This window comes from Giraffa tippelskirchi, chromosome 6 (genome assembly GCF_054371585.1).
Source record: "Giraffa tippelskirchi isolate mGirTip1 chromosome 6, T2T-mGirTip1v1.2.pri, whole genome shotgun sequence".
NCBI lineage: Eukaryota > Metazoa > Chordata > Mammalia > Artiodactyla > Giraffidae > Giraffa > Giraffa tippelskirchi.
In genome coordinates, this window is record NC_137280.1 from 33,936,164 (window position 1) to 33,951,366 (window position 15,203).

The following is a 15,203-nucleotide window of genomic DNA, read 5'->3' on the forward strand; positions in this document are numbered from 1 at the left end:
AAGAGCAACAAAATTTTTAACAAGCTGCGAGGCTGACTTATGAGGCACAATATGGGACCTAAGTATCATGTGGGTGGGCTTAACAATTCACTTAATGCAGTGAATGTCTGTGAGCTTACAGAGAATGTGATCACTGAGGAAAGGGGAGAGATGGAGTCGTGCTGCGGGTGACAACATCACAGTCACAGCTCTTGATTGGTTTCATTTTTAATATGGGATTCGGTGCTTAATAGTTCTCTTGTCTGCTACAGAAACCAGTGCCAATATATTTTACATCTTTTATCATAATGAAAAATATAAGACAACAGCAATGTAAGCCTTTATAAAGTAAAGGAAGTTCTCTCTATATATTCTCTAAATGTAGGAACACTGACTGATAAGTCATAAAAATAAAAATCCATTAACAGAGAAGGAGAAATGAGTCTCTGGTGCCACATCTGGGATAAGGGAAAAGAAGGAGAGAAAGAAATGAAAGAGGAAAAGTGAAATAAACACAGTACTTGCACCTTCTAACCCAGTGGAGTTGCCATCTTGGTTGGCAGCCAAGATTTATGAGAAGTGTCTATTACTTCTCCAGGGGCTTCCCTGGTGGCTCACATGGTAAAGAACCTGTCTGCAATGCAGGAAACCCAGGTTCCATCCGTGGGTCGGGCAGATCCCCTGGAGAAGGAAATGGCAACCTACTCTAGTATTCTTGCCTGGAGAATTCCATAGACAGAGGAGCCTGGGCTAAAGTCCATGGTGTCACAAAGAGTCAGACACGACTGAGAAACTCACACTTTCACTTTAACTTCCCCAGACAACTCAGCTGACACGTGGTTTATTTTAAACAAGGGATCACCAGCCTGTGTGCCATCCTGTAGACTCCGAGTGCCCAGAAAGACTAAAAAAGGTGCGTGTCAGGGGCAGATGGGTGATGACTGATAAGACCAACACAGCCTCTACTGATGCCAAGAACAAATGGCCTCCAGTTCTTTCTTACCTCCTCATATGCAAAACAGTGACAACTGACAAAACTTTAAGTGAGGCTAGCAGTGTCTCAAAAGATCCTAAACCAAATGATCATGTACCTGTCTCTGAAGTAGATGCTAGGGATATTATGGAGAATATGATCTGCTCCCTGTTCTCAAAGTCTCCCAGGCAGAAGAGGGAGATAGATGCAGAGATAGGCACATCATTATTATTCAATAAGTTAAGAGATATAAGAGAAAAGCAAGAGATGCTGGGCCTTCAGAGAGGATGAAATCTCTCCTGGCAAAGAGGAGTCCAGAGATGTTATTCTGAAGGTGGCCATGCAGGACCTGACATGTCATCAGATGGATCCACTTTCAATTGCCAATTGTTTTCATGCAGAGGTCCTAAACTAGGAGCATCTATAGGAGATTAGAGGGTGGACATTCCTTCTCTGGTGATAGGGTCATAATGTAAGAGATTAGGGAGAACTTAAGGATGACACTTTTCTTAAATGTTAGAAGCTGGTCCGTGGTGGGACAGACTGAAAAGCTGACACAAAGAGAAGCAAAATTTAGATAGAAGGATGGAGTCCTCATAGCTCCGAGGCCCTGATCCTAGTTGTCTCTGAGGTTTAGCAGCATCGTTTCCATGTCGTTTTTATGTGAAATACCACAGCCTCTGCCTAATAAATTTGTCTTTCTGAAACTAGCTCGTTTGGTTTTTATCACTTGCAGCAATCAAGAGACTTGAACCGTAGCACACATTAGCAATGACTTGACATCTTCCTTGTCTTACAGTTACATTTTTCTTCTCAACCTCCCCCTTTCCAAGAAGAGTCAGCCCAATCTTAGTGCTGCCAATTTCTCCTTGTTCTGTCAATTCATACATTGAAAATTTAGCCAGTATTCCTGCCTCCTGGTTAGTTGTACTCCTACTTGTTCCATATCAAGGTTTCCCAAAGCCAGTTCCCATTTCCAAGTATTCAATACATTGAAATGCTGTCTACCAAGAGCCTTCACCAGAAAATCCAACTGAGTGGGCTGACAGTGGGGTCCAAGAATCTATATTTTTCATATACAATGAAATATTACTCAGCCATAAAATTAATGAAATCATGCCATGTGTAGCAACATGGATGGGCCTAAAGATTTTTGTATTAAGTGAAGCAAGCCAGACAACAAAAGACAGATATCATATGATATTGTTTATATGTGGACTCTAAAAGAAAAAAATGACACAAATGAACTTACATCCAAAGCAAAGACTCACAGACACAGAAAACAAACTTATGGTTACCAAAGGGGAAAGGGGGTGGGGGATGGATAAATTAGGAGGCTAGGATTAACATATATACACTTCTACATATAAAACAGATTAACAACAAAGACCTACTGTATAACACAAGCAACTATACTTAATATCTTGTGATAACCTATAAAGGAAAAGAATATGAAAGATAGTATATATGTATATATATACACATATATGTAAATGTATATATAAATATTTACATATATATGTAAATGTATGTATAAATACATATAAATATATACATATATATGGCTGAATCACTTTGTTGTACACTTGAAGCTATCACAACACTGTAAACTGACTATAATTTTTAAAAATCATTATAAACAAAAATATACATTTTTCAAAACACACCCTGGTTAATTCTGATGTACAAGCAGGTGGCAGCATCACTATGCCAGATGACTCAAGAAGCCCGTCAACCTGAAGAGTGTACTGGGTGTCCCCGATGTGGCACAAATTAACGGTTCAGCCTCACACCAAGCTTTCCTAATCAGTCTGCAGTTCCTCAAAGACAGCAGAATTCATGGAGGCTCAGAAGTAGGTAATAGCAGTCTTAAGCTGTTCAGAGAACTACTCTGAAGGGGCTGGGGATGATTTCATCCTGGAAGGTAGGTGTGGCAGGGGCAGACCTGGCCCCTTACACAAGCTGCTTTTGATTTCTTTCATGCTGGAGATGGATGACGTAGAGGAAATTTGCTTCCTTTCAAAGCCTAAAGTTCCCTCACAAGCCAGTATAATTTTCCTGAAAAGTGGCTTTCCAACAGGGCTACCCCCAAAGGAGGTGGACACGGTGATCCCAGAGGCAGCAGCAAAGCTGGAATAAACACAGGACAGAGATTTTTTGAAAACCATCCAGCACTGTTACCTGTGGAGCAAACTGTTCTTTCTCATGAGAGATGACAAGAATTTCCCAGCAGTCATTTTCTGAATTTTTTGAAAGTAGGTGCCAGGTGGAAGAAGGATTTGATGTGCTGGAATGCCGGCTCAAGAAAGGAAGTACCTTTCCCAGTCCTTCCTTAATTTGCTGAGGTTTTGACAGGGCCTGAGCTGAAGCCATCTTAAACACCCTCACTGGCTCTTATATTCTGACAGCTGCCCTTTCACAGGAGGCATGATACCACAGGTGTTTCAAGGTTTTTCTCTACAAGAAAGGACATTTTTAATGTACCTCGGGCTCTCATATTTTCCTTCTATTATGTTTTATTTGTATTTCTACCAAACCTGCAGAATTGGGGGTTTAAGAATCAGCAGGGCTTGAAATGATTAGAGTCAAAAGAACTCTACCTTGGGACTTCAGTAGTGGTCCAGTGGCTAACTCTCTGGGGCCGGGGCTTTGAACCCTGGTCCCCGGGAACTAGATCCCACATGCCACAATGTAAGATACCGCAAGCTGCACCTAAGACCTGTTACAGACAAATAAATAAAAATTAACAACAACAACAAAAACTTTGCCTTTTCGCCAATAGCACCCCCCATCCTAACTTTGAGACTTCTATTTTCTGTCCCCCACTACTTTCTCCCTTCTGTTTCCCTTTTCCTCCCTCCCCACCTCCTCAGCTCTCCACACTCAGAGCAAGCGTGCCCTAAACAGTGACAAACTTGCATGTGCTTCCTTTATGACTAAACTCCTGGGCCTCTCGCCAACCCCCCACAGATGGTCGCAAACATCAGACACCCCTTTAGGGGAGCCCCACGTTTGCAACCCGGCTGGGAACGGCCAGGCGGAGATCCCGGCCAGGCGGAGAAGCGTGATGGGGAGTGGCGGTGTCTTAGTCCTGGGGGAAGGCGCAGCAGCTTCCAGGAGGAAACGGGCGTTTCCTTCCCACGCGCTCGGCGAGCTCTGGGTCCTGGCCCCGGGCCTCCACCCAGCCCCTCCCGGAGCTCTGGGAAAAGCCAGTCGCCACACACAGGCACACGCAGGCCCCGGGGCCGCGCCCAAAGGAGAGCGGCACCCTCGGCCAATTGCTATGGCAACCCCCGGGTTCGTTCCATTCCCCACCCCGCCGGTCCCCCCGCCTCCTGCCTGAGCTGCAGCCAACCGGTTTGTGCGCGTCCCAGGAGCGCGCTATAAAACCTGCGCAGTGGCGCTGGCCAGGGGCGAGCCCGACCTGGAGCGGGGCGAGCGGAGCCAATCTCCGACCTGGAAAAGGCCTGTGAGAGCAACAGGGGAAAGCCTGAACATGCAGGGTGCGCAGAGCCCGAGTCTCGGTCTGCCCAAACAGTGCCTCTGCCTGGCTTTCCTGCTCCTCCATCTCCTGGGACAGGTGAGTGGCGCACTCATCAGGTGCCTCTGGTCACTTTCCGAGCAAAGCCCCTGCTCGAGCCCTGGCTCACTCGGCTTTCCAGCGTCCCTGATGAGAAGTTTCTCCTTCTGGTCTTTCCCTCTCCCAGGTCGCTGCGGCTGAGCGTTGTCCCTCCTCGTGCCCGGCCACGTGCCCCCCAAAGCCGCCTACCTGCGCCCCCGGGGTGAGAGCGGTGCTGGACGACTGCTCCTGCTGCCTGGTTTGCGCTCGCCAGCGCGGCGAGAGCTGCTCGGTACTGCTGCCATGCGAGGAGAGCCGCGGGCTCTTCTGCGACCGTAGAGCGGACCCCAGCGCCCAGACTGGCATCTGCATGGGTAAACCTGCCCCCACCCCGCCACCTGACCTCCTGTCTCTCGATAGGGGAGCTGTCCCCTCTTTCCACTCCTCTCCTCTTTGTTCCCAGAGGGTGATGCGCAAATACTAATAGTGATGCCCTAGTTGATGTTTATGGAGTGCCTGTGCCAGGGATGGTCTGGGGGCGCGTGGGGTTTGGGGGAGAGCCAGAAGCTGGAAGGAAACCTGCCCTCCCGCGGAGGTGAAAAGCGTTGGTCACTTACCTCCCTAGAGAAGAATCCAAATAGACTGGGAGCAGAGCAGAGTTAAGGGCCAGTGAAGTCATTTCCTTTCCACGTTTCCAGGGGACGCTTAGGGGGGTGATGGAAACTTGGGCTTACAGGCTTAGAGTTCCCCCAACTGTAGCCATTCAGGTTTGTTTTCACACCTGTAATTGTCCCATTTGAGCCAAAGCAGCCCCTACTCTCCTGGGACCTATGGAACCTCTGTCTGAGTTGTGAATAAAATCAAGCTGGTGAAACTCAGTCAGGGATCATTTTCCCACCTGGTGTGCCATTTAGTTGGAGGCTGTCCCCACCTCCCTGGATGAGGGGGCTTGGGATAGTCTTTTAGCTTCTTTTCAAAACTAGTTATGATTTATTGCACTGGAATGCCAAGGAATCTGAAGCCCTTCCCAGTTTGCCCAGTTAACCTGTTTGGAGACTGAAGAACTCTGTTTTTCTTTTTTAATTCTGAGCTCCTGGAGTAGGAGAATCTAAGGAGGTTCTTACACAACGACCTTTTCATTGGGAGCAAAAGCTGTGGGACCTTGGGAGTGTCACTTCACGGTTCGGCCCCTCTTCCTTCATCCGTATCATGAGTGGCAGGACTGGGTGGTCTTGAGTATTTCTTCTTCCTCTGAGAAGCTCCATGAGGACATCTCTCTACTGGTGATAGATCAGCAACCAGGTGCTTTCAACTAGAGAAAGAATGAATTGGGGTTTGGAACATGTGCTGTGCATCTTCTATAGCTTCTCCAGTGCATCCTGTTCTTTTTTTTTTCTCTCCCCTTCCCTCTCTGCCCTTCTTCCCCAAGACTCTTCACCACCCCATTAATAATCACTGTAGCCTGCCAGGCTCCTCTGTCCATGGGATTTCCCAGGCAAGAATACTGGAGTGGGGTAGCCATTTCCTTCTCCAGGAGACCTTCCCGACCCAGGGATCGAACTCAGATCTCCTGCATTGCAGGCAGGTTTTTTACTGTCTGAGCCACCAGGGAAGCCCCTTCCCTCTATGCTCTTCTTCCCCATTATTCTAGCGGTAGAAGGAGACAACTGTGTGTTTGATGGAGTCATCTACCAGAGTGGGGAGACCTTCCAGCCAAGTTGCAAATACCAGTGCGCCTGCCAAGATGGACAGGTTGGCTGTGTGCCCCGCTGTGAAGAGGACCTGCTACTGCCCCAGCCTGACTGCCCAGCTCCCAGAAAAGTTAAAGTGCCGGGGGAGTGCTGTGAAAAGTGGATCTGTGACTCCAATGAGACGGGGACATTAGGGGACCTCCAGACCCTTCCAGGTAAGAAATTAAATTAAATTCAGCATACCTGAATTTAACAGTCCCAGCACAGGAATAAATGCAGGCAGGAAGTACGTGTGCTCTTTGGGATTTGCAGTGAGAAACCGGCTTCAGTTTCTGGCCATTCATTCGTGGAGTCCAGCTGGCCCACTGAGATTAGACACATCATGTGTGGGAATCCCAGCCAAGTTATTGAAGTATGCACACAGCCTTTCCTGAAGAAGAGTCATGCTCAGTGGTTCTTTTGAGTCATAGGAGTGATTTTTGTAGTCTTATTACATGACTACTATTTATATTTTAGTCTGTCTCACTTGACACTTTGTATTAACATTGCAAAGGTATGTTTTGGCAACTTTATGCAAAACACACAATTGATATAGCTTCTATATTTATGGCTAGAGTCAATTTATGTGAGTCACTCAGTCATGTCCAACTCTTTGCAGCCCCATGGACTGTAGCTCTTCAGGCTCCTCTGTCCATGGAATTCTCCAGCCAAGACTATGGGAGCGGTTAGCCATTCCCTTCCTCAGGGGATCTTCCGACCCAGGGATTGAACCCAGGTCTCCCACATTGCAGGTAGATTTTTTAGCCTATGAGCCAATGGGGAAGTCCATCAATTCAAGGGGAATGCCTTTTAGGTCATTTGCAAAGGGCCTGGTGATAGCTCTTTCTTTTTTGGATTCTGTCAATTACCTATGCACTCTTAAGACTATCTCCCCTAAGGAATGCCATCCCGGGACAAGTGTCACAGAGAAATGTCATCTTTCTGATGCTGCAGGAAGGATCAACTGACACTTTAGGATCTTTGTTTGCTTTTCCTTTTGTTTTGGCTCATAAAGAAAATGACTTTTTTTTGGAAGAGCAAAAATTCAAGATCCAGTAGAGAATATTTTAGAAGCCATTAGTCAGCCAGATTATTTACACTGGCAGGATGCAGAACTTTACAGTCTTTCTGAAGTCAGGAATTATCAGCCATGCCTTACAGATAGGAAAATTGCCATGTAAGGGAGGAGATGTGCCCAGCATATTAAGTATTGAGACTGAACCATCTGAAAGTGACTGTATCTCACAACCCAGACAACCAGTTGCACCTCTCTAAGGCAGAGTTTTACTTTCATCACTATTTTGAGTTGATCCAATTACAATTACCTCCAATTACAATTTTTAACTGATCATCTTTCTAGACAAAAATCACATGTTGAAATCATGTGATTTCAGTACAGTTTATGGAATGGTTGTTGATGCTATACAGTGCTGTATTCTTAAAACTGCTAAGCTTCTCAAAGACAGGTTCTCCTAAACTTCTCATGAACAAATCGGACAGTCATTCTACAAAGATTTCTTGAAGGTCAACTGTGTGCTAGGCATTGTGCTACCTGTTTGGGGCTTATAAATACAGAGTTCCAGGTCTGTCCCCTGAAAGCACCTGAGTTGAGCAGGTACCTGATTGGATGAGATGCTTTTTCTAATGATGTTTGAAAGGACCACTCTGCCATCCCCATGTTTCACTGAATAGTGCTGTCTTTATTCCAAAATCCCATAGCCTACAGGACAGAAGCCACTCTAGGAGTTGCAGTCTCAGACTCAAGTATCAACTGCATCGAACAGACCACAGAGTGGAGTGCATGTTCCAAGAGCTGTGGCATGGGTTTTTCCACCCGAGTCACCAACAGGAATCCTCACTGTGAAATGGTGAAGCAGACCCGGCTCTGCATGGTGCGGCCCTGTGACCAAGAGCGCAGGCAGCCGACAGACAAGGTACAAGCCTGGGGGAAGCCTCCCATGACAGAGGCGGTGGCCTTGCTCATTGAGTCCTGTGCCTTAGCAAGTCTCTGTGATGTTAGTTGACTCTGCAGTAAGCTCCAGTAGAGGAGTTTACCTCTTTTTTTTCTCTTTAATGTATTGAAATATCCTAAGCAACTCACAACAGGTAAAGAGGGAGAGGTCAGGAACGTCCCCGGCGGTCCAGTGGTTAAGACTCCATGCCTCCATTATAGGGAGCACAGATTCAATCCCGGGTCAGGGAACTAAGATCTACATGCCACGTGGTGCAACCAAAAAAAGAAAAAAGGAAGGAGAGGTTGGACAACTCCAATACTGTCCCCAATTGAGAAAAGTCTGGCAAATCTCATTTCATCCTGGAAAAACACAGTTACTCAATGATCAAGCATGCTTGATTTTAGAGAGGTCATTTCTGAGCCCAGTTGTCTTCACCCTTTAGGTTTAGTCTGAAAGAAGCAAGAGAGTAGGGACCACATCTGCCTTCCAAATCCCTCGGTCCTCCACATTCTACCTGGGACGTACTGTGTGCTTGATAAACAACTGTGGATGAATAAATGAATGGGTGTCTGGGAATTATTTTCAGTCTTTCAAAAAGGCTAGTGCCACCAGTACATTTGCCAGGAAGAGGTGATATGTGCCAAATAAAATAGCACATTGCTTTCCTTTTTTGCTGGAATGATATCAACTCAGTGTGTTAATGCTGAGCAGAAGGCATGCAGATCAGAAGCTCTGATTGGTTCCCGATGACATCACAGTCCTTGTTAGCAGAACCCGAGATCAGATAAATGCAATACTCAAATCAAACTAGTTGACGGACCCTTGTACAAGCCTAACGCCAAAATAAAACAGTCCCTAGCATGAAAGATTTACATATCTCTCCACTGAGGCAATATCATCTCTTGCTTAAGAGCACAACTCTGGAGCCAGACAGCCTGACTTTAAATCCTGGCTTCTCATATGAGCTAGCTGTGGGACTTGTGTGATTTTCTTAACCTTTAAGCCTCAGTTCCTTCCCTTACATAACAGAGACATTAACAGTAGCTACGGTTCCTTACTCAGAGTTGTCATGAAGATTAAATTCCATGAATTTGCAAAGTGCTGGGCATAGATTGCTGCCCTGGTGCTCAGATGCTCAGTTGAGTCTGACTCTTTGCGACCCATGGACTGTAGCCCACTGGGTTCCACTGTCCATGAGAGTCTCTAAGAATACTGGAGTGAGTTGCCATATCCTCCTCTGGGGAATCTTCCCTACCCAGGGATCAAACCCTGGGGCTCTTATATCTCCTGCATTGCAGGTGGATACTTTACCACTAGTGCCACCTGGGAAGCATAGATTACTGTATTAATATATATATCATTACTTGATATTAACCACCATTTCTGTTATTGGTAAAATAAGAGTCTCTAGTGGTTGCATTGTTATATGGCTACTTAGCTCTCTGACTTTTTAAGATCCATTCTAACTTTATGCTTCTTCTATCAGTTTAGAAAGAACACCTAGAAACACCTTCCTCTCTGTTTCTGTCCCTTCATCTCTCTCTCTCTCTCACTCACTCACACACGCAAATGTTGCAGACCTTGTGCCTTTTGGTTTATATTGGCAAAAACATACACTAAGTATTAAATATCAACATAGAAAAAGCAAGAGCCTTTGAGTACTGTCAAGAACATAGTACTTTATTACATAAGGCTTTTCCATGCCATGACTTTAACATTTTGCTTTTCCTACTGTTTCTTTTTCCAGAATTTATATTTTTTCTTATAAAAAATATAATCTTGTACCCAGTTTAATATTAGGAGATATTAGATGTAAGATATTTATTTATAGTATATGTATATATTTCATTAAAAGTCCAGAAATGTGCTCAGAATCTAGGGAAATGCTAGCCCAATAATCATTACTTCCTTGTCACTGAAAGATTCTTAAATGTGAAATAGTGCTTCTGTAAGTGTAGTCCCCAGACCAGCAGCATCATCTAAGAACTTTTTAGAATTGCAAATTATGAGGATCCACGTCAGATCTACTGAATCAAAACCCTGGGTTTAAGGCCCAACAATGTGTGTTTTAGCAATGTGTGTTTAGTACATTTTCATGTACTCTTAAAGCTTTAGAGCTACTGATTTTAGAGAATTCCAAGTCTCATCACTCTACGATCTATGGACTATGCCTAAAAATGTGAAAAGCAGTGGAGAATTATGACAAATTAGGCGAAGAAATCTAGGTGGGAAATTAACATATATTTAGTGTCTTACTGCATTATCAGTATTGGGGTTCTTCATCCATAATTACTAATGGAATGTTGAATAAATTCCCTACTTACCATGACTTCTTGGAAAATAATCTTAAATCCCACTGTCTCAGACTTTCCTGAGGTCACAGTGTAATATCAGCAGAAAAAATAAGCTTTGTGTCAGACAAATTCAGTTACTAGTTGTCTTTTGATCACTTCAGCCTTCTGAGACTCCATTTAATCATCTATAAAACTTGGACAATTGCTCTTTACATGAATAATCGCTCCTTGTATGAGTGAATGTTGCTAATAAGGTTAAGTGAGTTAATGTCTGAAAAAATTTGAAACATTAATAGGCTTGCAGTGATGCCATATTTATTCCATTTCTCCTTATAGAACCTAAAGAATGTATTGGACTAAAACTAATGCCAGTTTTCTTATGGTGGCTTGAAAAAGCAACTTTCTTTATCATGCATATGCTTTCACCCTCATGCTTATGTCGCTTGGTCAAAAGATGGTTATAGACAATTAGGCACGGTTTCCTCATTCTAGGTAGGAAGGCAGACGGGAACAGGAAGCAGTTAAGAACTGTACCTGTCTGAAGGGCAAAGAATTTCCCAGAATCTCTTGGTTTATGTATCATGGCCCAGAACTTTGCCACAAGCTCCCAGATATTCTGGGGGAAGCAAATACTTGTAGTGGACCACACTGCTAAAACAAAATTAACATTCTGTTAGCAAAGAAGAAAGAGCAACAGACATTGGGTAGGCAACTAGCAAGTTATTCCATATGCCTAGATGGGTCCCTCGGAGGAATGATGGCCATTTCATGTATCACTCCTTTTCTTCTTTCTTAGAAAGGAAAAAAGTGTCTCCGTAGCATCAAGTCACTCAAAGCCATCCACCTGCAGTTCGAGAACTGCACGAGCCTGCACACCTACAAGCCCAGGTTCTGTGGGATCTGTAGCGATGGCCGATGCTGCACCCCCCACAACACCAAAACCATCCAGGTGGAGTTCCAGTGCTCCCCAGGGCAGATCCTCAAGAAGCCAGTGATGGTCATCGGAACCTGCACCTGTCACAACAACTGTCCTCACAGCAACTCATCTTTCCTCTAAGACTTAAAGCCAAACACCAGCAGAGGGAAGATGTAACGTGTCCCTTGAGAAGCCCACCTACAGAGGCAAACTGCAGCCACCCACCATCAAATGAATATTAGAAAAATTACGAAGAATTATTATCCTCCTCTGAGTCTCATGTATTTTCTGTGGTCATATGAGGTCAGTTATATCTGCCTTTTTTTTCATGAAGGATATGATTAACTGTAAACCTGGAATCAAGGTAAGCTCAGGAGAGTACTTAGGGATGACTTTTTCTTTTACATGTTTACTATACACATTTACTACACGTTTACTACATGTGAAAACTTCTATAAATTTCAGAAATCAGATACAGATCTTACTGTGTAAACAGTATCACATTGTGCTCATTTTGTTATACATTTGTGAAATTTCAAGAAAAGGTCACTGTAATGAATGACAGGTGAAGTCCAAGGTCATACTGAGAGTATTGTCATATAAATATTTCACCATAGATTGAGGATTGACCTAAGGGTTCTCTGTGGAGCACTCTTTCTCAGTAACTCAACTATGAACTTCAAATTCTGAGATCTGATGAAACATATAGTTCTCCAACTTGAAATCTGTTTTCTGTGTACATGGAAAACAAGCTATATCTCCAATAATGGAACACTTATTAATTAAGTGCACTGGTGTTGTAAACTGGCTCCATTTCAGACAAGTTGACTCCTTTCCAAAAGAAAGAAGCTAAACAGAAAATTACCCCTTATACAGAGATGACCAGCCTCTATCAGCCCTCAGACCTTTGTATGTGTCTGGAGGTTCCTGGGGATCACTAGTTTTTTAATTCAGAAGAAGCGGAACACATCAGCAGGGTTCCTCTTGCCTTACCAGTGAATAAACTGAGGCCCAAAGCACTTGATTACAACTATTGATGACTTTCAAATATGCTAGTAGTGGAATGTTGAAAAAGAAAAACAAAATCGACATGACTGCAGTGACGAGATACCACAAACTCCATGGGAGTTCAGAATTATTGTACAGATGCTCCAAACTTACCCTTGGGTCTTAGTTAGGCAAACTCATGAACAAGATATATACATCTACATACGTTTATCTAACTTGTCAGGCTATAACATAGACTGCCAACTTAAATGTATACATTCTTCTATTGTCACCCTACGTGTTCAGCTTTTCTCCTTTAAAGTATTTATATAAATATAAATTATACATTTTTAAAAATATTCTTTTTACTTTCGCTACTTGTTGGACATTACTAAATAAACATTATCTTATCAAAGTGTGATTCTGCTATTAGTTTTGTGCTTCCAGGTTGTTTATTGAAAGCATAAATGAAATTAAAATTTACCAATTAAATCAGATAACAAGAGACAGAATCTATTGAAAGCAAAGTGGATACTTTTAGATAAACTTACAATTTCTGATCAGAAGGAAAACAAAAGACTGCTGTTAATTTGGTGATCTCTATTGCCAAGGCCTCAGATATTCTCCACTCTTTTTACTCAATCTAATATCTAGAGCCCTGTTATATTTTTCTGGACAGCCTTCTAGACACCTCCATATATTAAAAATTGAACTTGTGGTTGGGCCAAACAAAACTCACCTTACTGGCTTCCTTATTTAGTTAAAGTACCCCCCCACCCCCATTCTCTCAATTAGCCAACTTAAATTGCCAAGAGCATCCTCTTTTTTAAATTGAAGTATAGCTGATTTATAACATTATATTAGTTTTAGGTGTACAAATAGTGATTCTATATTTTTATAGATTATACTCCATTTACAGTTGTTATGAAATATTGGCTACATCCCCTGTGCTATACAATGTATCCTTTTATCTTATTTATTTTATACATAATAGTTTGGGCCTCCTAGTCCCCTACCCCTATCTTGTCCCTCCCACCTTCCCTCTCCCCTTTGGTGACCACTAGTTTGCTCTCTGTATCTGCGAGTCTTTCTCTTACGTTGTATTATATTCATTCATTTTGTTTTTCAGCTTCCATATATGTGATAACATACAATATGTGTCTTTCTCATCTTTCTCTGTCGATTTCACTTAGCATAATACCCTCTAGGTCCATCCACATTGTTACAAATGGCAGAATTTCATTCTTTTTTAGGGCTGAGTAATATTCTATTTTGTGTGTGAATGTGTATATATACATATATATTGTGTGTGTGTGTATATATACATATGCATGTATACCATATCTTCTTTACCCATTCATCTGGTGATGGGCACTTAGTTTGCTCCTGTATCTTTACTAATATACTAATGCTGGTATGAGCACTGGGGGTCCTGATGCCAGGATTACCTCGATCAGCCTGCCTTTACTCAGTGTCCAGTGGTGATGCAGAACACAGTCATGAGCAGGGCTGTCATCTGGGCAGCGTGAGGGCGAGAGTTAATATAACTCTGTGTTTTAAAGTTTCCGGTTGGTGCACTGGTTCTCTGGTTCTTTCATAACTTTTTAAAAAAAGTTTCCTTAATTCCTAACTTCACTTCTCCAAGCTGCAAGCCTTCTTCCCACCCATAACTTTAGCTAGCATCTATTTGCCTTTTAAAATAGACTAGCAAGGACTTCCCTGGTGATACAGGGGATAAGAATCTGCCTGCCAATGCAGGGGACACGGGTTTGATCCCTGGTCCGGGAAGATTCCACATGCCACGGAACAACTAAGCCCGTGCCCCGCAACTGCTGAGCCTGTGTGCTGCAACTACTGAAGCCCGCATGTCTAGAGCCTGTGCTGTGCAACAAGGGAAACCACCACAATGAGAAGCTTGTGTGCAATGAAGAGAAACCCTTGCTCTCTGCAACTAGAGAAAGCCCATGTGCAGCAACAAAGACCTAGCATAACCATAAATAAATAAATATTTTTTAAAAAAGATAGATTGGAAAGTCAGTTTTACTTCTAGGAGTTTATTCAAAGGGAATTATCAAGGGGTGCTGGCTTTGATTTCATACTTACTTTGTACCGAGCACTTCACTGTCATTGTATTGTTTAATTTGCATAATAATCCTACAATGTAGACACTCTTCCCCATATTACAATTGAGGGAAAGTCTAAAATTTTTTAAATAAATGTTTAAAAGGAATTGGTGGACCTAGAACTCAAATCAATCTCCTTCTGCTATCTTGTGGATCCCCGCAAAGATTATCTGCAAGACTATTCAATCCAATGTTGTTCATAAGAGCAAAATAGGAAGACTCTGAGTTCCAAAAGTACATGTTTGGTTAGATAAATCCCAAGACATCCATTATGATGAAGAACAAAGCAATATTTAAAATGAAAATGTCAGTAAATACTTACCCCCATAAAATATATAGAACTTTGAAAAGAGTGATTTGCTTTTGTTCATAAGTTTCCATGAATTGAAAAAACTCTGAGAAAATGGGCAACAAAGTATTAGCAATTATGTCAAGTTGGAGTCATATTTTTCCCTTTTTTGTGATTTCTTTTTGAACCTTTTTTTAAACTTAGGACATTTTTGTTGTTGTAATTTAGTTGCTAAGTCACGTCCAACTCTTTTGCCACCCCAGGAACTATAGCCCACCAGGCTTCTCTGTCCATGGGATTTCTTAGGCAAGAATACTGGAGTGGGTTGCCATTTCCTTCTCCAGGGGATCTTCCTGACCCAGGGATTGAACTGAGTTTCCTGTGTTTCTTGCATTGGC

General features: G+C 43.0%; 1 protein-coding gene across 1 annotated transcript; it reads left to right on the forward strand.

Annotated features, from left to right (window-relative positions):
• Nucleotides 1-3,937: 3,937 nt before the first annotated feature.
• On the forward strand, nucleotides 3,938-12,808 carry CCN3 (cellular communication network factor 3). Its single transcript, XM_081496704.1, has 5 exons — nucleotides 3,938-4,532; nucleotides 4,660-4,885; nucleotides 6,163-6,417; nucleotides 7,961-8,175; nucleotides 11,287-12,808. Exons 1-5 carry the CDS (start codon nucleotides 4,449-4,451, stop codon nucleotides 11,545-11,547), a joined length of 1,041 nt encoding a protein of 346 aa, XP_081352830.1. The 5' UTR covers nucleotides 3,938-4,448; the 3' UTR covers nucleotides 11,548-12,808.
• The last annotated feature ends 2,395 nt before the right edge of the window (nucleotides 12,809-15,203 follow it).

Coding starts and splice junctions, on each gene's coding strand:
- CCN3 (XM_081496704.1), top strand. CDS start 4,449: ATGCAGGGTGCGCAGAGCCCGAGTCTCGGTCTGCCCAAACAGTGCCTC. Junction 4,533..4,659: donor TCCTCCATCTCCTGGGACAG/GTGAGTGGCGCA, acceptor TCCCTCTCCCAG/GTCGCTGCGGCTGAGCGTTG. Junction 4,886..6,162: donor CCAGACTGGCATCTGCATGG/GTAAACCTGCCC, acceptor CCATTATTCTAG/CGGTAGAAGGAGACAACTGT.